General features: G+C 38.3%; 2 protein-coding genes across 2 annotated transcripts; both read left to right on the forward strand.

Moving 5' to 3' along the window:
- Positions 1-3,589, forward strand: LOC114523699. The gene is made up of 5 exons (XM_028544708.1): positions 1-76; positions 775-912; positions 1,220-1,354; positions 1,572-1,730; positions 2,596-3,589. Exons 2-5 carry the CDS (start codon positions 858-860, stop codon positions 2,748-2,750), a joined length of 504 nt encoding a protein of 167 aa, XP_028400509.1. The 5' UTR covers positions 1-76; positions 775-857; the 3' UTR covers positions 2,751-3,589.
- A 7,609-nt stretch (positions 3,590-11,198) lies between these two features.
- Positions 11,199-17,481, forward strand: LOC114523652. Its single transcript, XM_028544641.1, has 5 exons — positions 11,199-11,357; positions 14,421-14,480; positions 15,129-15,242; positions 15,855-16,094; positions 16,611-17,481. Exons 1-5 carry the CDS (start codon positions 11,279-11,281, stop codon positions 16,760-16,762), a joined length of 645 nt encoding a protein of 214 aa, XP_028400442.1. The 5' UTR covers positions 11,199-11,278; the 3' UTR covers positions 16,763-17,481.
- Positions 17,482-17,886: the final 405 nt, after the last annotated feature.

Below are 17,886 nucleotides of genomic sequence, written 5' to 3' on the forward strand. Positions count from 1 at the left end.
TATGTCGTTTAATTCCAATATGTAGGGCTGAGACAGCGCGGTCAATACGACGTTCAAAGCAAGATATCAGGTTCCCGTAAGTATAAAATCTGTTTGGACTTAACTCGATTCACGGCTTTTCAAACGCAGCATCTTTGCTGTTAATCGGATTACTTTAACGCTCTGCATGTAAGCATGCATACTGATGGTATACCATTAGTGTGGTTATTTTTATCTCAAGTGTATAAATCAGTCTTATAAGCCAGCTGGAATCTTAAAGGTATTGCAGCCCCTTATATATTAGCAATAATCACGTTGGAACAAAAAAATCTATATTGCTTCATGCTAGGAAACAATGTTTCCTGGTTTGTCCACCTTACGATGTTAATTTGACGTGAATCACAGTTTTAAAAAAACAATTAATTGGTACACCTTTGGGAAACATGGCTATAGGAAACAATGTTTTCCCACCTTCATGAAACATAAATATGAAACAATGTTTCCTGGTTTGTCCACCTTCATGAAACATGGCTAGGAAACAATGTTTCCTGGTTTGTCTATCTTCATGAAACATGGCTAGGAAACAATGTTTCCTGGTTTATCCACCTTCAGCAGTGAAAAATGGCTAGGAAACAATTTTTCCTGGTTTGTCCACCTTCATGAAACATGGCTATAGGGAAGAATAATCATCATGCAAACTTGCTCGAAGTCGACCCCACAAGACGTTATATGAACCACAATGATTATATAACTGATGATGTTTTATAATAAGTATCATGTCGATGATTTTTCTAGAATGTAAAGATGTGCTTACGTATTGTGATTCAGTGAAAGAAAATGGCGGATGTGTGCTACCTAGATATCAGAGAGATTGTAAAATGACGTGTGGAATTTGCAGCCAAGAAACCCAGCTAATAGTTCGAGAAAACAAAGGTATGTATACCCTTCTTTCTTTACAATGTAGCTTTAGAAAGAATGCACTTTCCTACGATTATAAGGGGAACAGGTCAACGAGGGAGCAAAAGCTCTATAGGACCTATTCTTTGAGTGTAATCCTAGATTAGGCCATAGTTTTCGCATACATTTGACCTTGTTGACAATTGTATGCATGCATAACAGCCATAACTCTACTGTTGTTGCTCATCAATCACTTTTACAAAATCCCTAATCAGTGGATAGCGCTATCTATATGCTTCGTACCACTGTTCATTCATGAAGCCGCTGGCGTGTCTGGTTTTAGAGTGTAGAGACATTGGCAACGTGCAATTCTGTGCAAGGGCTTGTCACCAAAAGAAAAGCAAACACCTCAAGCTCTATTATGCTCGAAAATATTGTCGAAAGACTTGTGGCTATTGCAGTCGATTAAAAAAGAAAGGTAAGTCAAAGCTTATCGAGTTTGGCTCAGTGAAACACAACAGCTATAGCATAGAAACAACAACAACGACAAACAACAACAACCGCTGTCGAAAAACATCTTTCACAAACAAAAAAAACGTCATTACAAGAAGCAATTTCAAATTAAAAGTGTGCAAGCAAAAGTGTAGTTCCCACTTAAAATTTGAAAACTCATAGTCATGTTTATGTTTCTGTAGTCGAAAACACTTGTGTAGATCGTCCTATTTGCAAAAGGCTGACGACGTTTTACAAGATCGAGAACTGTTGGAGACTCCCTCATACATTAAGAAAGCGAGCCTTAAGGAAATGCCCAAAACTATGCGGATTATGTTCTCCGATAACAGAGAAGCCTCCAGGTAAGCTTTCGCAAGGCTATTTTAGTGGGTAAAAAATGAAAAAGCCTAATCGTTTGTGTAAACATATATAGTATTATTTATAACGTATTTCTGAGGAAATATAATAATAGATTTAAGATCAGTCGTTCAGGCTTTGCCCCGCTGGCCTGATTTCCGAAGTCGGTCACGACTTCCTGTCCCGTAAATATAGCCACACATGACGCAAGTCATGCAGATTGACGCAAGTCATGCAGACGTACACGAATCGTGAGCCTTTCTTCTTGTGCCAACAGACCGACCAAGGCAGTAGCTATTCGTGATAAGCAAAATACGGCTAAGTTTACCGCATAAATTGCAGAAATAAGACTTTGAAAGTTCCAAAACCAGTTTACTTTGAAAAACTGTTGGAATGAAGTCAATATTTCGATATAAGGTTTGAAACCGTTTTCTAAGAAGGTTTTCACAAAGTATAGTCTCAAAATAGAGATACCCTCGTCAATCGTCTGTCTTTCCATAGTCGTATTGCTCTGTATCATAAGGAAAGATCACTATGTTTGCTATGTGCGCTAGTCAGCTTTCGTGAACCCTCCCCAGGCTCCGTAACTAGTACTGCCAATTGTGAATTTCTGACATTCTAACAGTGAACTCGATATGAACTGGAACGATAAATCGTTCGCCATCTTCGAAGCCAATTTGAAACCGAATACTTAAGTACCAGTGTCAGTTCATTTCCCTATTGTTTTGCATTCACGGCCAACGATCGCCGCCGACAAAAACAACCGAAAGAGACTGACACTGGTACCTAATCTGGCTGCAAAATAGCCTCAAGAATGGCACCAAATAACCAAGTTGACTTCTGAAAAACACTAATTTTTTTCATTCCTAGTACCAACGACCACACTTCTCAACGGGGTCGCCGCGGAGAAACTAAAACTGACTGAAGCCCCTCGACCTCCCCATCCACCAGTGGACGACGGTGAAAGCGATGAAAGGCCAAGAGGTGGAGTCTTTTACATCTATACCAAATATCTGTCGCTTTAGGTTAGCAAAAGGATCGCGCATCGGGCATTATAGCCTCGGGGTACTGCCCTGGGGATCGCAGGCTCGTATTGAGCCGATCAAATAGATAGATCCAAAATATTTTGGACAAGTAAATATAGAGCAAATGTGTGGCGACGTGTGAAATAACTGTGTAACCAGTCTAAAGACGTCATTTAGTCGATATAAACACGATAGATATAATAGGAGAACAATACTGACTGTAATGGATATTTTCGGGTGAAACTCGAAGCTATATGGAACGCTGTGGGTGTTGTACTATATATATATTTTATATTCACATCTCGACACGTGAAACTTGAGTATTTCTAGCAATTTGATTGGTTGAGAACTAGATGTTACTAGAGTATTAGCACACGCGGGAAAATCTATTCAAAAATCCCGTAATCGATTGCATTTTCCCGCGCTTGCGTGCTGTACTGAGAACGCGCATGCGCGGCCGGTAATCTACAATTGGTCTTTACACACTATGGCGAGCACTGTGCAGCACGCATGCGCGGAGAAAAGTAACGTTTCCTCAACTATCGTTTTGGCTGGGGCATAGAGTTTCGCACGCATAGCCTCGATTTGATTCTCCGGTATGCAGTAATGTCAAAATGATTCGTTGGAATGCGTTGAGATAGTTTGTCTGTAGCCAAACATTGGTCGGACATCAAGGCTGTGCTCTGTACTCTACTAATATGCTCCGTTGTAATCGGTCTTTGAGTAACTTTATATATACAGCACTGTACATAATATATGTCTAAAAAAGCGTAGAAACTGTTGTATCTACAGTAAAAAATTCCATGGGATTCATGATTGTATGATTATTGTGTGTTTTGGGTATTTTTCGAGTCGAATATGTGACACATGTTGGACATATGAAAATAGAGAAGGTAAAGGGGATCGCCAACGGTAGAGGGGGATAGAGTTGGTAATTTAGGATAAACATGGATAGAGTTGGATTGGGAGGGATTGCGTAGGATAATGAGTGATAGAGGAGGAAAGAAAAGGACAGACAATGATGCAGATAGGTAGATAAAGCTAAAGAGGTATGAATTGGGGTAAGGAAGAGTAAAGAAGTACAGGAAATTATAGAGCCGGGTGCAAAGAGATAGATAGGAATGCAATAACAGTGAATGATATATGGCCGGAAGCAGTATCGTGATGTTTATCTATTGTTCTCCATGAACTTTACCACCCTAACCCCATCCTTGCCTTTGTACACGAAACACTGACGCCGGGCCAACATGAAGCGGCAAGGAAGAAAGGTGACAAACAATTGTTAACGCAGCCAAGAGAATTGAAAGAGACATTAAAAAAAGACCCGTAGACACACATAACACAGTGCCGTCGTCCCATATGAACAATCGTGTTGTATGAGGGCAATCTCTGACCTGACGCTGAAAAGCTACTGATTGAGAACTGTTGTTAGCAAAATTGATAAGTAATGAATGGTTTTGGCTAAACTTGTTATTTTTAGTTCCCATTTGATATTTATATCGTCCTTGAGTCGGCCTTGCTTTGAAAGACTAAAACAATTCCTGGAAAGATCCACTGAATTGATAACTTTTCGGTCACCGAGAAATGCTGGTTGTCTCGCGTGTAGTAATCCCGTTCTCCTTTCACCAAAAGCGATTCGTAGGAACTCATATATATGCATGTATATGCCTCCCACTTAACTAGTGCCATTTTTTGTATCCTAGGGAAGAAGTAATCGTTTCTAAGTTGGAAATAGAAAGTGTTGCTAGTCTGCAGTGCTAAAAGCTCCCTCCAAAGGCTTATACCTTATAGCTTTTAAAGGCGCTCGCCAGAATCCAGCTTAAATAAAAAGACGTGGTTTTTGGATCGAAACGCCTCATCAATGGCGAGAAAATGATAATAGCATTACATCGAGAATCCTTGCTATTCTTAACTCAGACAAATGGCGGACATAATATCACACATCACTCTTCTCTTCAATAAGTTCTTCGGGAGCTTTAAGTGCTCTGAGTGCTTGAGGGTCTCCAAAAAGCTTTTCGACCGTTCATTTCGTTCCAGCACGTAAAGAATTTCAAGACTCCTGCGGATCTGAACGTGAAGAATGCAGATAATTTTGTGAATGTGTTTTTCCACCAATTTTCACCTTCTTCTGGCGCTAAGAACTTTTTTAGATGGAACGAGAGTAAATGAAAGCAGTTTATGAGCAATATACGCAAGCAACAAAGACAATCTTGATTTTTTTACACCTTTCAAAGCAAAGCCCTAAAGTAAATCCGTGTTCCAGCTTATAACACCTTATTCACGAGGCCTTTCTGATCACAGGCAAGGCAAGGAATCCATTGGGAGGAACGTGAGGGGAAAAAACAGGTGTTTTTAACCCAAGACTGTGCATTCTGAACGGGTCGGTCAAACCGCTTATGAGTTACCGACTTTGCTCAAGTGAACGGTTCAGCGCATTTTTGTATTGATAGATGCTGTTCGTTGATTTATGTGCAATAATATTGGTGCGTGGGGGGAGACATTTACCAGCGAACATTTCAGTAAATATGTCTCCTCGTCTACGTCATTGGAGAACGAATGGCGTTGTAATCTGGAGCGCGCGGGGAGCCTAACGCACGCACCTTGATTTCTATTCTGTTCATTTCAGCTTCATCGACTAAATTTAGGAGAGAGGACAACAAAATCCAACAGCACAGTTACAAAGGGCATCCGTTTGGACGAGTGAAACTGCAAAGCCTTGCTGGAGAACGGTTGTAAAAGGTTCAAATTATGAACTAATTTCAGTAATGATATAAATTACAAACACGTATACTAATTATGCATATAATATACAAGTGAAAAGTATACCCATTTTCGACCGGTAAAAACTATTATTTTTGCTACAATAATATACTCAAAATACGCAGAAAAATTGCACTTCAAAATTATTATAAGTTTTTATTCCTTTTCCATCTGTTTGGGAGATTTGCCAGCCTTAAAATGTTATCTATATATAAAATATACATATATACCTGGAATCGTCCAGGATTTGAAAACAATTAGGTTGACCGTTACGAAATCGGAATCTACAATGGCCACTTTGGGAGGCTTGCGTGTTTGTCCTGTTATACTTTCAATTATTCCTGCAGTTAGGGTAAACATTGCATTTATGAAATCCTTACTTGAAAGTACTTAAGAGACATCAACGATTTAATATTATCTTAATTTGACATAGCAGTGATGGGCACAAAGATATCATGGTTAATTTGAACGAATTCCAACAGGACTTGAATCGTCGAGCATTTGAGAGATTAATGAAAATTATTATGTCTTCATTATCGAATTCACAAAATGACAGCTCCGTTCTCGAAGAGCGACTGGTCTATTTTCGCTTTTAGCGTATGTTATTGAGTGGATTATGACTTATGCCTTTACATCGTTGTACTTACATTGGCGAAGTAAAGTAATCTAATTTGCTAAATTTACATACACCAGGGGAAGAAAATCGCCGTCAAAAATCGCTCGTGTATAGTCGCGGATTAATGGATTGACTCGACTTCCAGACTGTTACATCGTTACCGACAAAGTTTAGACACACTTTCACACTTTTTGCGACCGCGGTTAGGAATTTCCATCTTGGGAGTTTCAACTTGTAAAGAATTTACAACAAGTACCAGATTATACAACTCAAGGCTAATTACTGCTTTAGTTCCCGAAAATATTTCCACTATTTCCTTTTGGATATTAACCTTAGGATTTACAGTTTTGAACTTAAGATTCCGGCAAAGTATCAAAGAACATTTCGACGGTATGGGACAGACAGCATAGACACGCCAGCTATCATTTGACCGAGATTGCTTTGAAACCACAATGCACCCAATTGGTAATAGCAGTGTGCAGACATAGGTCCAATTCCTGTCACGATTTCCCGCAAGGTTTGCATGTATTTCCAATTTTTTATATTGATTACTTTCCAAATAGTCTTATCGAACATTCTAGAACGATTGAAATACGAGATCTTCTGTACGACCTTCCCCACGCGATAAATGGAAACAATTGAGTTGTGGCCAAGGTCGAAAATTGGGAAAAATATCGCTGCTTGAATTTGGCAAAAGCATTTTTGCGAGAGTCTTGTATTTCTCACGAAGCTTCAATTAATCGTTGTAAAGACGACACTTCTATCGAGCTAGCAGCTCTTTTCACAAGAGCGATTGCTTAAAAAACCCACTCAAACGCAGGCTGTGGTTAAGCTCCCCTAACCTCGTTTAAGTGGACATGCTAATATTTTAATTGAAATCTTCAAGGATACTTTCAACACTGCACGCAACATCGTTTCTTTCGGTCGAAGGGGCCAGTTATTCATAGAACGACCGTCAGTTCAAAGAAATATCCGGACTTAACTCTGATTACACTTTTGCGATAGGATAAGGTGAAGTTGAAATCTAAGTTGAACTATAGCTGCCTACATACATCATCCTAACTTACCATTTCACCTACCCTTAAGACAACTTCCTTGCCGTTACACGCTCGACTGAGATACGATCTCTAGGAATTATCATAATTATCAAAAATCGCACTCGGATTTGAAGGCGTTATCATCAAAACTTGTACTCATGGACGTATACAGCATGATCCCTAAAATAAATGAACGTAAGAAGCAATTAGAGAATTCTAGCATTTCGCTGAAGACTTTTTAATATTAACAAGCCAACGCGCGAGTCAAACGCCAAAGATTTAAAACTATTCATTTCTATTGAGTTATTATCTCTGGATTATTTTCCAAGTAAAACGGTTCTTCAAACCTCTTGAAATTACATAACTGAAAGACGTCACGCAAACAATTATGTTTACAATGAGACAAAGGTAGAAATTTGTTTCGTGCCAAAACGTGAGTCTATTTCAGTACATTTTCGTGATCAGCACCCATGTTCAGTAAAAAAAACCCATCAGATCCTTCCTGGAAGGGCAATGTTGATGCTAAGCGAATTCAGCTCTGCTAAAATTAATACTGTGACTCAGCCCCTATACGTAAGCAACGTAGACAGAGCCTTGTTCGTGTCAGTTACTATATTAAAGTCGTTTGTTTAAGGTGGAAGGAATGCAAAGCCGAGGTCAACGGGTGAATATAAAATTTTAGAATCTCGTTGAAAAATCTTGTCAGAACTTGCGATCTATTTTTAAGACGTTCTAACGAGGTAGCGGTAATCCAGCAGAAAAATCGAAAACAAACACATACTTTAACCAAGATTATGAACTGATAATCTAGGTCGTAAACAGTGGTAAAGTATAGTAAAGAAAATTAATAAACGTGTTTGTGACGAACAGACGAAGTGACCTTCAAAATTATCGGTGAAAATAGTAAAATTTCAATTATGTATTTATGAATATTTTGCATTGTTATGAAAAAGTTAAATACATTTGCGAGCATCCTAGTCATATATTATAGGTTAAGGGTTATCAATTTCCTGGCTTCAATCCATTTTAAATTGCATAGTTATGCCTGAACTGCTTATGGATCGTAATAGAACCACGACCTTTTCCTCATATTTGCACTGGATTTTCTTTAAATCCCATCATCTTTACTAAAGAAGCGAAGATTATCGCTTGTTTATTTGATGAAGATAACCCCAGTGGTGGAAACTCATAACGTAAACATCTCGACATAATAACAGATTCTTCGATTACGAAATCAATAAATATATACTGTATGCACTGATAACATTTTCTGAACGTATAGCTATATAAGTCTCATTTTTGAGGTAATCAAATGAATGCACATAAACAATTCCTTCTAACCGGCCTTGCTAAATTTGTCGGATTCTTTTGTCAATTGTGCACATTTGAAGAATTTCTTCATCAAGCGGTCAGATAAATCTGGAAAAAATTAGCAAAACCGAAATCTGAATGGATTTCTTTCGTCCAAAGATGCTTCATTCTCTTTGTCAGTACAATAAAACTTAAGTTTAACGTGTCAGTCTGTAAGAGCTTTAATCCTGAACGCCAGTCGTTTGTATAGGAAATTGAGGCAGGATGATACAACTCTTTCCGGAATGCGGTAAAAATGGTCGAAAAACCATGTTTGAAAACTATAGCCGGTTATCAAACTTACGCCGGCTTCAAAAACCGCACTTGTTTAGTCAGCCTGCAGATGGAACTAGCTCAGGTATAAATCAACACTGAATTTCAAATCTAATCAGTTACCAACGAATAAAGAATACTTTAGCCAAATAGTAAATAACACTCAAATTCATCCGGCCCACGCTGAGGGCATGTTCAATACGGTGAACCGCGCTTAATGACTCCCAGTTTATCCCAGTTTCATATAGCTTTTATACCCAAAAGCAGTGAATTTGAAACGGCAACCCTAAACGTTCCCTTTATATGGAGAATATTTGTTTTAATTGAATACAACAGGACCTAATTGAGGCGAGATATATCATTGAGTGTCTTATATAAATATAGCGCTTGCACATATGGCATACGCAAAACTCGCAAGTGAAGCACTAAGTCTCGATTGTTCCTATTTCATCGGTCTCCCCCGCATAAGAGACATTCCTGGATGATGCATAAGTGTAGCGATTGATTGCAATTTATTTGCGATCACACTCATTTCCTTGGTCTAGTCATTTCCAAGGGGGAGTCATTCCACAGCTCATCAATTCACGCCCAATTACTGGAAAATGTCACCCTGGCATCATTTGCATGTCCTTGGTTAAACCAAGTTATACAAGATTCCCTTGCTTAGAAGGTATTGGACTCATTACCTACCAGCGCTCTGCTCCAGTGTTCCTATTTGCGCGCAGGAAACCGGTGCCGCTTCCATCGGGTCGGCGGGGAAAGGCTCGAAGGCAAAGCATTAAGAGACGATCGACCTAATAATTATATAAATGTCAGTTTTTTATTTTGTTAACTGCAGGATATCAAGTAAATATTCGACTGGTTCCTGAGCTCTTTAATATGCTCTATTTCGACATGCAAATAAACCATTTTGAACATCGAGAAGTTACAGGAGTCTCTTACAATGGAAGTTATGGAACTAGCTGAATCTTAGGACTTATGTAAACCCTGCCCCGTTTACCAGAGCTTCTGATCTATGAAACATGCGAGAATTATATATATACATATTATGCCTATAATGGAATTGCCATGAGTGATAAGTTGTTTTTTTACTAGCGGTTATTTAAAACTCCAAACAGCCAATTTGCCGTAGCATGTTTTAACCTAGCTGTGTTCGTTGCTTGTTGTATCATGAAAAGCCGTCTATACTGTAGACGTTGGTCAGCAATTCCGAAGTCCGGCGACTCATTTTGTGTTCTAATCTTTTCCCGCCACACGGAGGTGCTTGTATAAAATGCGATATCATCTTAAACCACATTTGATTACGATTTTGTGGGATGCTACAAGGGTTATTTACGATAGTTCTATAGATTAGAAACACTATCCTTCTTTCCGTTTTTTATCTGTAACGTGCAGCCAAGCGCTGTTAAAAGAAGTTCTTGAATAAGTTCATATAACAAATGGAAGAAAAGAGTAAAAAACTTAAAGTAATCTTCTTAGGTTGCTTTGGAGATAGTTCGATCTCTACAGAGGTGATTTTGAGGCGATAATGAATGCGATTACAACTTATAGTTTTTCTGATATTTACGTGCGCAACCGATGGGGGTAATGATTTAATTCTCTCCGGAAAGCTGAGGAAATGGCTTTAGAGAGAACACTTTACATCTTAAAATGATGCGGAAATTGCCACTGGTTTATTGTATATCACGAAATTTACCAACAGGCAACTTTCATCCGCTGCGGTAGCAGATACAATTCTGAAGTAGTTGCCCAAAGAACAGGAGCAATCGAAACATTATAAAATACAACAATTATTTGTAGTTCTCTTTAAATGAACAGTTGAACGGTTAACCTTGGGAACTCTTTGAGGAAACGATAGAGCGCACAGGGTCTATTCCGATGCAAATGAAGAATTTTAGACATTTTTTCCATAAGTCAAAGGATTTTCGATAACACTTTGATCTCGTAAAAAGACATTGTTGCATGCAAACACTGTGCAATCTATCATACGTCTGACGTGTCACATCTCTCGAAATAACGATGAGAAATTCAGACCTTTTTCAAAGGGTTTGCCACTAAACTGTTTTTCCTGTCTCTTGCAAAGAGATAAGTGCTATAATGTTATCAAAGTTAACCACGAACACAATCTTATCAGCGCGCGCTTATCTCTCCTCAAAAAGCGATTCAACGCAAGTCGTTTTTTATTACCCATCCAATCGAGCGCAAGGCTTTCCATTTACGGCAAGAATAGGCAAAATACTGCCGTTAAATTTCACATAACTTGTCAATTAAACTGTCTAACGTTTGTCGATTTAAAATAGTTTGGCATTAATGCCCAAACGGGATTATTGCGACGATTGACGTGTTTAGTGACAGGTGATGCATCTGCATATTTTGCGCGCGCCGTACAGTTAAAAGCTGTCGACCCTTCAAAGGCCAATTCACTCCGAGTCGGTCTTTGTGCAGAAAAGGTTAAATCAACGAGTGGAATTTAACTTCAGGATTTTCAGAAGATGGCGGCTATATTATATATCCAATTCCTGTTGCTTTCCGTTTGTTTCCTCCAAGCAATCGCTCTACAGCCGATAAGAGGTTAGTAGTTTAAAAAGTTATATTATAAAGCGTATATATAGCATAAAACGATTATACGTTAAGACTTTCAGGTTTCTAAAAAGCATTTGAAGATAAACATATGTTGCCGTTGGAAAATATCAAACTCGAACGTTCTTATATATTTCTTGTTCACAAGAAAGCATTGCTTCAGTGCGAAGCCGAAGCTTTGAAATATATACGTAAATGAGAAAGTTTTCAATTTGAACTTGAACTTATTTCCTGAAGGGTATTAAATCTGGCTAATTGATAATCAAAATAAATAGCTTTTGGCTAAATTTTTTTGTGTTCAACAGTAATTTTTCGAACATAGCAGCTACTGCTGAGTCAGGTTTAAAACGAAGCGAGCGCTTTGGTCAAAAGTAAGATGATTTAATGTTTGCAAAATGACAGGGAGTTTAATTTTGGACCAATTTTGAGAAGCTGTGACGCAATTTAAATCAAAGATCATTTCATGTTATCGATGCAAACAGCTTGAGCGAGTTAGCCAACTCAGGATGAAAAGGAAGACGTTCGGATAGTGGACGGCGTTTTGAAAATATTTCAGATGTTAAAACACTTGAGAATTATATTGACCATGCAGGAATAAAAGGTTAATTTTGAATACAACCTTTGAAATATAATATTTTAAAAATTTAATCCCTTTAAAGTCGCGTGGTTAAAATTAACATCAAATGGCCATATTCCAAGCATTAATTACAAGAATGTTACAAATTTCAAGCAGGTCAGAGTCAAGTCAAACGGAGCGAGCACTTATTCTCTTCTTCAAAAACCGTAACATCTTACATGCGCATCATCATTGCTTATTCATGCAAAGGTTTATTAGCTTACCTTGAAATATGTAGTTAGGATTAACTATATTTAGCCGTTGAGCGTTAGGCAAGTGTTAAAACATAAAAGCAGGACTCATGAAGGAAAGCTAAGAAACATATATTTCTGTGCAAGAACATCGTGTCCATCATTAGAATGATTTTCAAAAGCATTAACAAAGGAAATTGAAACTAATTATAGGCCGTTTATCGACGGAACGCTAAATCATCTCGCAATAAACTCATATTGCCACAGCACCTATTGAAATAGATTAAATATTAAATAGCTTTAAAGGATGTTCCCAACGAAGATTATAGTAATAGACTTTAACAAATACCTAAACGAGATTTCAGAATTATGTTTGTTTTTTTTAACCTAGTTTAATTAGCTAGTTGAGGCTATTACACTACATTTTATTCCCTGAGTGCAAGCTAGCCTAGTTCTCAGTCTCCATACGTCTCAAGCAAAACTGCGAGAATATATCTGTGGTTTTTTTAATACGTTATCTAAATAGGTACTCCTATAAATGGGCAACGTTTCAGACCTAATTTGCATAACCAGCGTCTGGTTCTAACCTGCGCACCAATCGTCTGTAATTGACCAGCTCAGCAGGCGAGTAAGAACGCCACGTTGGTCGGAGTTGGTTGAATAGTCAGAAGAATTGATAAACCTCGGCTCACATATTTTTCACAAAAAGGTGAATGCCATCAACGCATGATTTGAACCTTAACAATGGTGCCGCAAAAGCTTGGGTTCAGACTTATTAAAAACGCCCCCCTGGATCGCCACGCGCAAAATGCAAATATCCGTGTTTTGAAGTATTGAAATTCCTGATGAAACTCGATTGTGGAAACGCGCTGTTGGGCAAGATAATGGCTAATAGGCGCTTGCTTTAAACCGCAAATGCGGATATCAAATATTTAATCGTTCTGTACAAATATTTGGAAATGTCATCAAAGCGACTTGTAAATACAAAAAACATCCGAACATCGTCGGCAATACTGCTTCTGGCGAGATCTCCTGTCGTTCGCAATGTGAGTTAATTTTACCCTACTCTCAAAAATATGTTATCTTTCTGTGAAATAACGAGTCCCACGCATGATAGATGTCGCAAACCTTTCTAGGAATATTCCGGTCGTGTCTTGAGAAGCTAAATACTCTGGCACGAAGCCATCTTGACAAAACAGTACGCTTTCGTTTCATATCAGAAAACAAGTAAACACGATAATTTGCCAAGACACCCTGCTAAGTTCCCTGATGCTTTAAATTTTTCACAAACCACGAAAAGTTGGCCAATATTAGACGCTCCACTGTGCCCCTGCATTGATCACTTAGGCAATTAATTGATCATAATTAAATTTAAATTGTCTATTTCTGGACCAATTAGTCGGGCGCTGGTGCGAAGGCGTTAACTTATGCCTGTACCGAGGCATTTTGTCTCACTCGCTCGGATCTGAGTACATAATCATTACGATTTTGAAAATAATATTTTGTTAATCGAATTCTTACATCAGTATTAGCCCTCAATTTTGACCGAGGTGAAATTATAATCAAACAATCGAACTTCAGTCACGGAGATGAAAGACACATGTACTAACCACTGTGTTCGGTAGAATCAAACTTAAAACACTCTTCTCATATGTGACTGAGGTGAAATTAAAACAGATAACTGCATATTGCAGAACAAAGCTTTAGCCACTGAGATAAAAGGTGTATCTATTAACCGCTGTGTTTGGCAAAGTCAAACAGGGAACAATCTCCTCACACGCAGACAACTGCATATTACAGGAATCAAACCTCAGTCACAGAGATGAAAGACACATGTACTAACCACTGTGTTTGGAAGAGTCAAACTAGAAGCATTTTTCTCACATGTGACTGAGGTGAAATTAGACAACTGCATATTACAGGAATAAAACCTCAGTCACAGAGATGAAAGACACATGTACTAACCACTGTGTTTGGTAGAATGAAACTAGAAGCACTCTTCTCACATGTGACTGAGATGAAATTAGACAACTGCATATTACAGGAATCAAACCTCAGTCACAGAGATGAAAGACACATGTACTAACCACTGTGTTTGGTAGAGTCAAACTAGAAGCAACTCTTCTCACATGTAACTGAGGTGAAATTAGACAACTGCATATTGCAGGAACCTCGATCGTAGAGATAAAAGTTGAAAATGTGAACTTTGTGAACTGCAATTAAGTATAGTTCTTTCATCTTTAACAGAAATATACTATGAAGAAGACAGTGCCAGCCCTCAAGAGCCAGAAACATCTGATCTTGACTGTAAGTTTTAAAAGTACTCAGCGTTTACATAAAGTATTTCACACACGCATTTAGCTTGATTTTGAAATGGATCAGAACGCCTTGGTATTCGGGATTTCAAAGAACGAGTTGGCAAAAAGCACGCGTGTGCTACACGAAGTTATCAGACCAATCGAGACATTCCTAAGACTGCTTCACGCGCAAAAAGAATGAATAGACTCGTGGAACCTCGCATTTTCAAACTCATTTTGATACTAGATTATCAAATGTGGTATAACAACTGCCTAAAATAGACAGAAACACTTCTCGACGTTTCGAACTGAGGGCCTTCGTCCAAAGTTTTATACAACTGGCCCAGGAAGATTACCAGGAAGATTCACATTTTTGTCATAATTTCTTCTCATTTTTCTAGCAAAGTGGCTTGGATAATAAGGCGACAATACAATAAGAATTTCATTCCAATTCCACTTAACTTTTTTCAAACCAGATCAACTATAATAGTTGCTCTGTGCAATATTTTGAATTATTGATTTAATCCGTTTAATTTCGAGAGTTTTTTGTGGTATATTTAGATATTAAGTACGGCCTTGAAATTAGTGAAATTTTCCGAATAACAACGATAATGACAGTAACAATATGCGTTGAAATTGAAATAATCTGATTCTTTAGCATGCGAAGATTTAGTTCCAACAAGAAGATGTGAATATGAGAAAAACAGAAGGTCTCGAGGCTGTGAAGATGAAGTCATGCAGACGAATTGTGCAAAGACATGTCTTTCATGCCGTAAGTATCATATCGCAGGTAATAAAGTGCGAAGGCCAGTTCTGTTGTTCAAAGATAGGTCAAAGTTAACCCCGCATGGGTTAAATTTTACTTATGTGTTTACAGTATGCCTCTGCACCGCTGTTTGTTTTAAAATTTTTACAAAAATGACTTCTATCAGTCCAGAAAGTATTAGGGAAAAATATGTTCAAACTTATGTAAACAAGAGATTCAAAAAATCGATGTAAGATTTGCTTTAACTCAAGGTTAAGCTATCCGGCTTTTGAACAACCTGCCCAAGGAATTTATCTAGATATATTGGGTGGAATGATAACCAATCTGTGTAGTGATAAATGAAATTTGTGCAGTGAAAAGAGAGATGTTTTTGCAATGATAAATAAGATTTGTGCAGTGATATAAAGAGATTTTATTTCTTGGTTTTTTATACATACACTATACGCATATTGTGAGGATAGATGTAGTAGTATACAAGTGTATTATTGCTTGAGTAATTTCGGCATATAGTTAATTACGTGAATTGCAAAGTGAGTACTTGCAGCTACTCAGTGGTAACTCTGGTCCAAATAACCTGCAATTTCGAAGGTCAAACTAATTCCTTGTTTTTGCCCGCAGAACGGAAAGCGCCCGCCCCACCCAAAGTCGTGGACTGCAAAGGTTCAACGTACGGTTGCTGTTGGGATGGCAAGACGCCACAGCTTAGTTATACAGGCGAGGGATGCCCGGAGTGCAGAGATGACGCCGTCTATGCGGCACTCTGTCAGATATGGAAGCGTTACTGCGACAATTCAACCCGCGTTGCTGAACATGAAGTGGTACAACAATATTGTCATAAGACATGCAACAAGTGCTTTGGTAAGTGGCAAATCTCTTCAACCTTTTCTTTTGCGCGAGAAATGCGAGATAGGGCAGTTTTTTGGCCCCAACGATATTGGATTCATATGTATCACATCAAGTTTCGACAACTCAAAGCTAAATTTCGCACTCAAAATTTTACCAAAAAGCATAGAATGAAATTGAGTGTAGGTCGGGGAAGGACTGAAAAAATCGGTGCTTTAATTTGATATGACGTTTTGTGTATCTCGGATATTATCCTGAGTAATAAAACTAATCAAAACTCAATTTCTAATCTCAATTCGTGCCTGACTTTCCATTGTAACTTCCTGAATTTACGTCAGAGATTTAGCGTGAGGATTAGGGATTAGAATTCGGTTATATTTGGATTAAAATAAAGCTAAGTATTATAGGTTTAGGATTAAGAATAATATATGCAGTTTGTAATGAAGAAATTGGCCAAAATTTTACAATCTTGCGAAGGAAAAACGCTTTTTCCGCGGGGCCCCAGCTAACCGTAAATTCTTTTTTTCTTAGTGCCACGGGCAACGGAACAAACCAGAATCGAAAGGACGCTCCCCCCCGTAATTGGAGAATTCGAAAACTCGGATGACTCCCCCCGGCGTGGGGCTATTTACGTTTGGAGCAAAGTCTTGAATCCTTTCGGACTTAAAAAGAGAAGAAAATAAAGAGAAATACAGTAAATAAGAGGCGTAGTCTCAGAGGAGGGACGGGGGGGGCGGTTATATGGCTAGGTATTGAGGTTATGTATAGTGCGAAGTTAAGGCTAGAATCAGCCGTTGAACTGAAAAAGATAGGAAGGCTATCTTCCACCAAAAACGTGAAGTTGTCCGATTAGAATCAACTGCTATCTCAGTACTTAGTTTAAGGCATCAATTTTCAGTTCAAGGTTGTTTTGATGAAGGAGAAATGTGAGTGCTCGTGACAGGATGCATAGCTGAAAAAACTGAATTGGTACACGCGAAAAAATCCCACATTTAACAGGAAGGGACCTTGTCGACATGTTGTAAACAACTCGATTGTCCTTTTATCATCTTCTTGCGAGATTGTCACTCTTGACACGCGAATTGTGGCATTTATTGTCAATGAAATAGACACGATAGTGAATGTTTTCAACACAGTATGGAATGAGCAAACTCGAGCCTCTGTTTTAATAAAACTTGTGCATTTTTACGCGTGTACCTTCACTATATGTTAAATAGATCGACATATTTCGTATATAAATATATTAAACGGGGTGCATGTGGGTGCATAGGGGGATCGTAGTGTACCTAATAGTCTTGATCTACAAACTACTCTTTGCAATCAAGCAATTGTATATAGGTAAAGAAAAGTTGTATGTAGACTCAGTAGATTTTATACAGCCTAGCAATAAAATCGTGCTGCTCTTAAATTATGTCAGTCCCGACCTGAAAGTCAGCCTGACCAAAAAAGTCAGTCAAAAGTGTATTGGGGAAAAAGGGCGGGGGGGGGTGGGTGGGTGTGTCTGTCCTCCGTGTTAATTTCTATATCCGGTCTAGAGGAGAGACTCGACATCATGATTGTATAATATCAACGTTGAAACTTTCAATTGCAAGTAATTCTTCTGCGAACAAATATGTGACATCGTAACAATTGCGACGGAATTCGAAAACAAACCAATATACATAAAACGATGACGTTGTTCAAGTAAAGGGTGAAATTGAAAAGATTTTTCATCGAGTGTTGTTTAAACGTTATGTCTATACGAATGATCGCTAGGATTCCAGGCACGTTTGCTAAAATACGACGTATAGATTGGCTATAGATTGCT

The sequence above is a fragment of the Dendronephthya gigantea genome, unplaced genomic scaffold, assembly GCF_004324835.1.
Source record: "Dendronephthya gigantea isolate DGI-Jeju-01 unplaced genomic scaffold, DenGig_1.0 000028F, whole genome shotgun sequence".
NCBI lineage: Eukaryota > Metazoa > Cnidaria > Anthozoa > Malacalcyonacea > Nephtheidae > Dendronephthya > Dendronephthya gigantea.

Bases quoted from the DNA above. Each gene is read 5' to 3' on its own strand.
- LOC114523652 (XM_028544641.1), top strand. From the start codon at position 11,279: ATGGCGGCTATATTATATATCCAATTCCTGTTGCTTTCCGTTTGTTTC. The intron at 11,358-14,420 runs GTTAGTAGTTTA...CATCTTTAACAG, and splicing joins CGCTCTACAGCCGATAAGAG to AAATATACTATGAAGAAGAC. The intron at 14,481-15,128 runs GTAAGTTTTAAA...CTGATTCTTTAG, and splicing joins AGAAACATCTGATCTTGACT to CATGCGAAGATTTAGTTCCA.
- LOC114523699 (XM_028544708.1), top strand. From the start codon at position 858: ATGACGTGTGGAATTTGCAGCCAAGAAACCCAGCTAATAGTTCGAGAA. The intron at 1,355-1,571 runs GTAAGTCAAAGC...ATGTTTCTGTAG, and splicing joins CAGTCGATTAAAAAAGAAAG to TCGAAAACACTTGTGTAGAT. The intron at 1,731-2,595 runs GTAAGCTTTCGC...TTTCATTCCTAG, and splicing joins GATAACAGAGAAGCCTCCAG to TACCAACGACCACACTTCTC.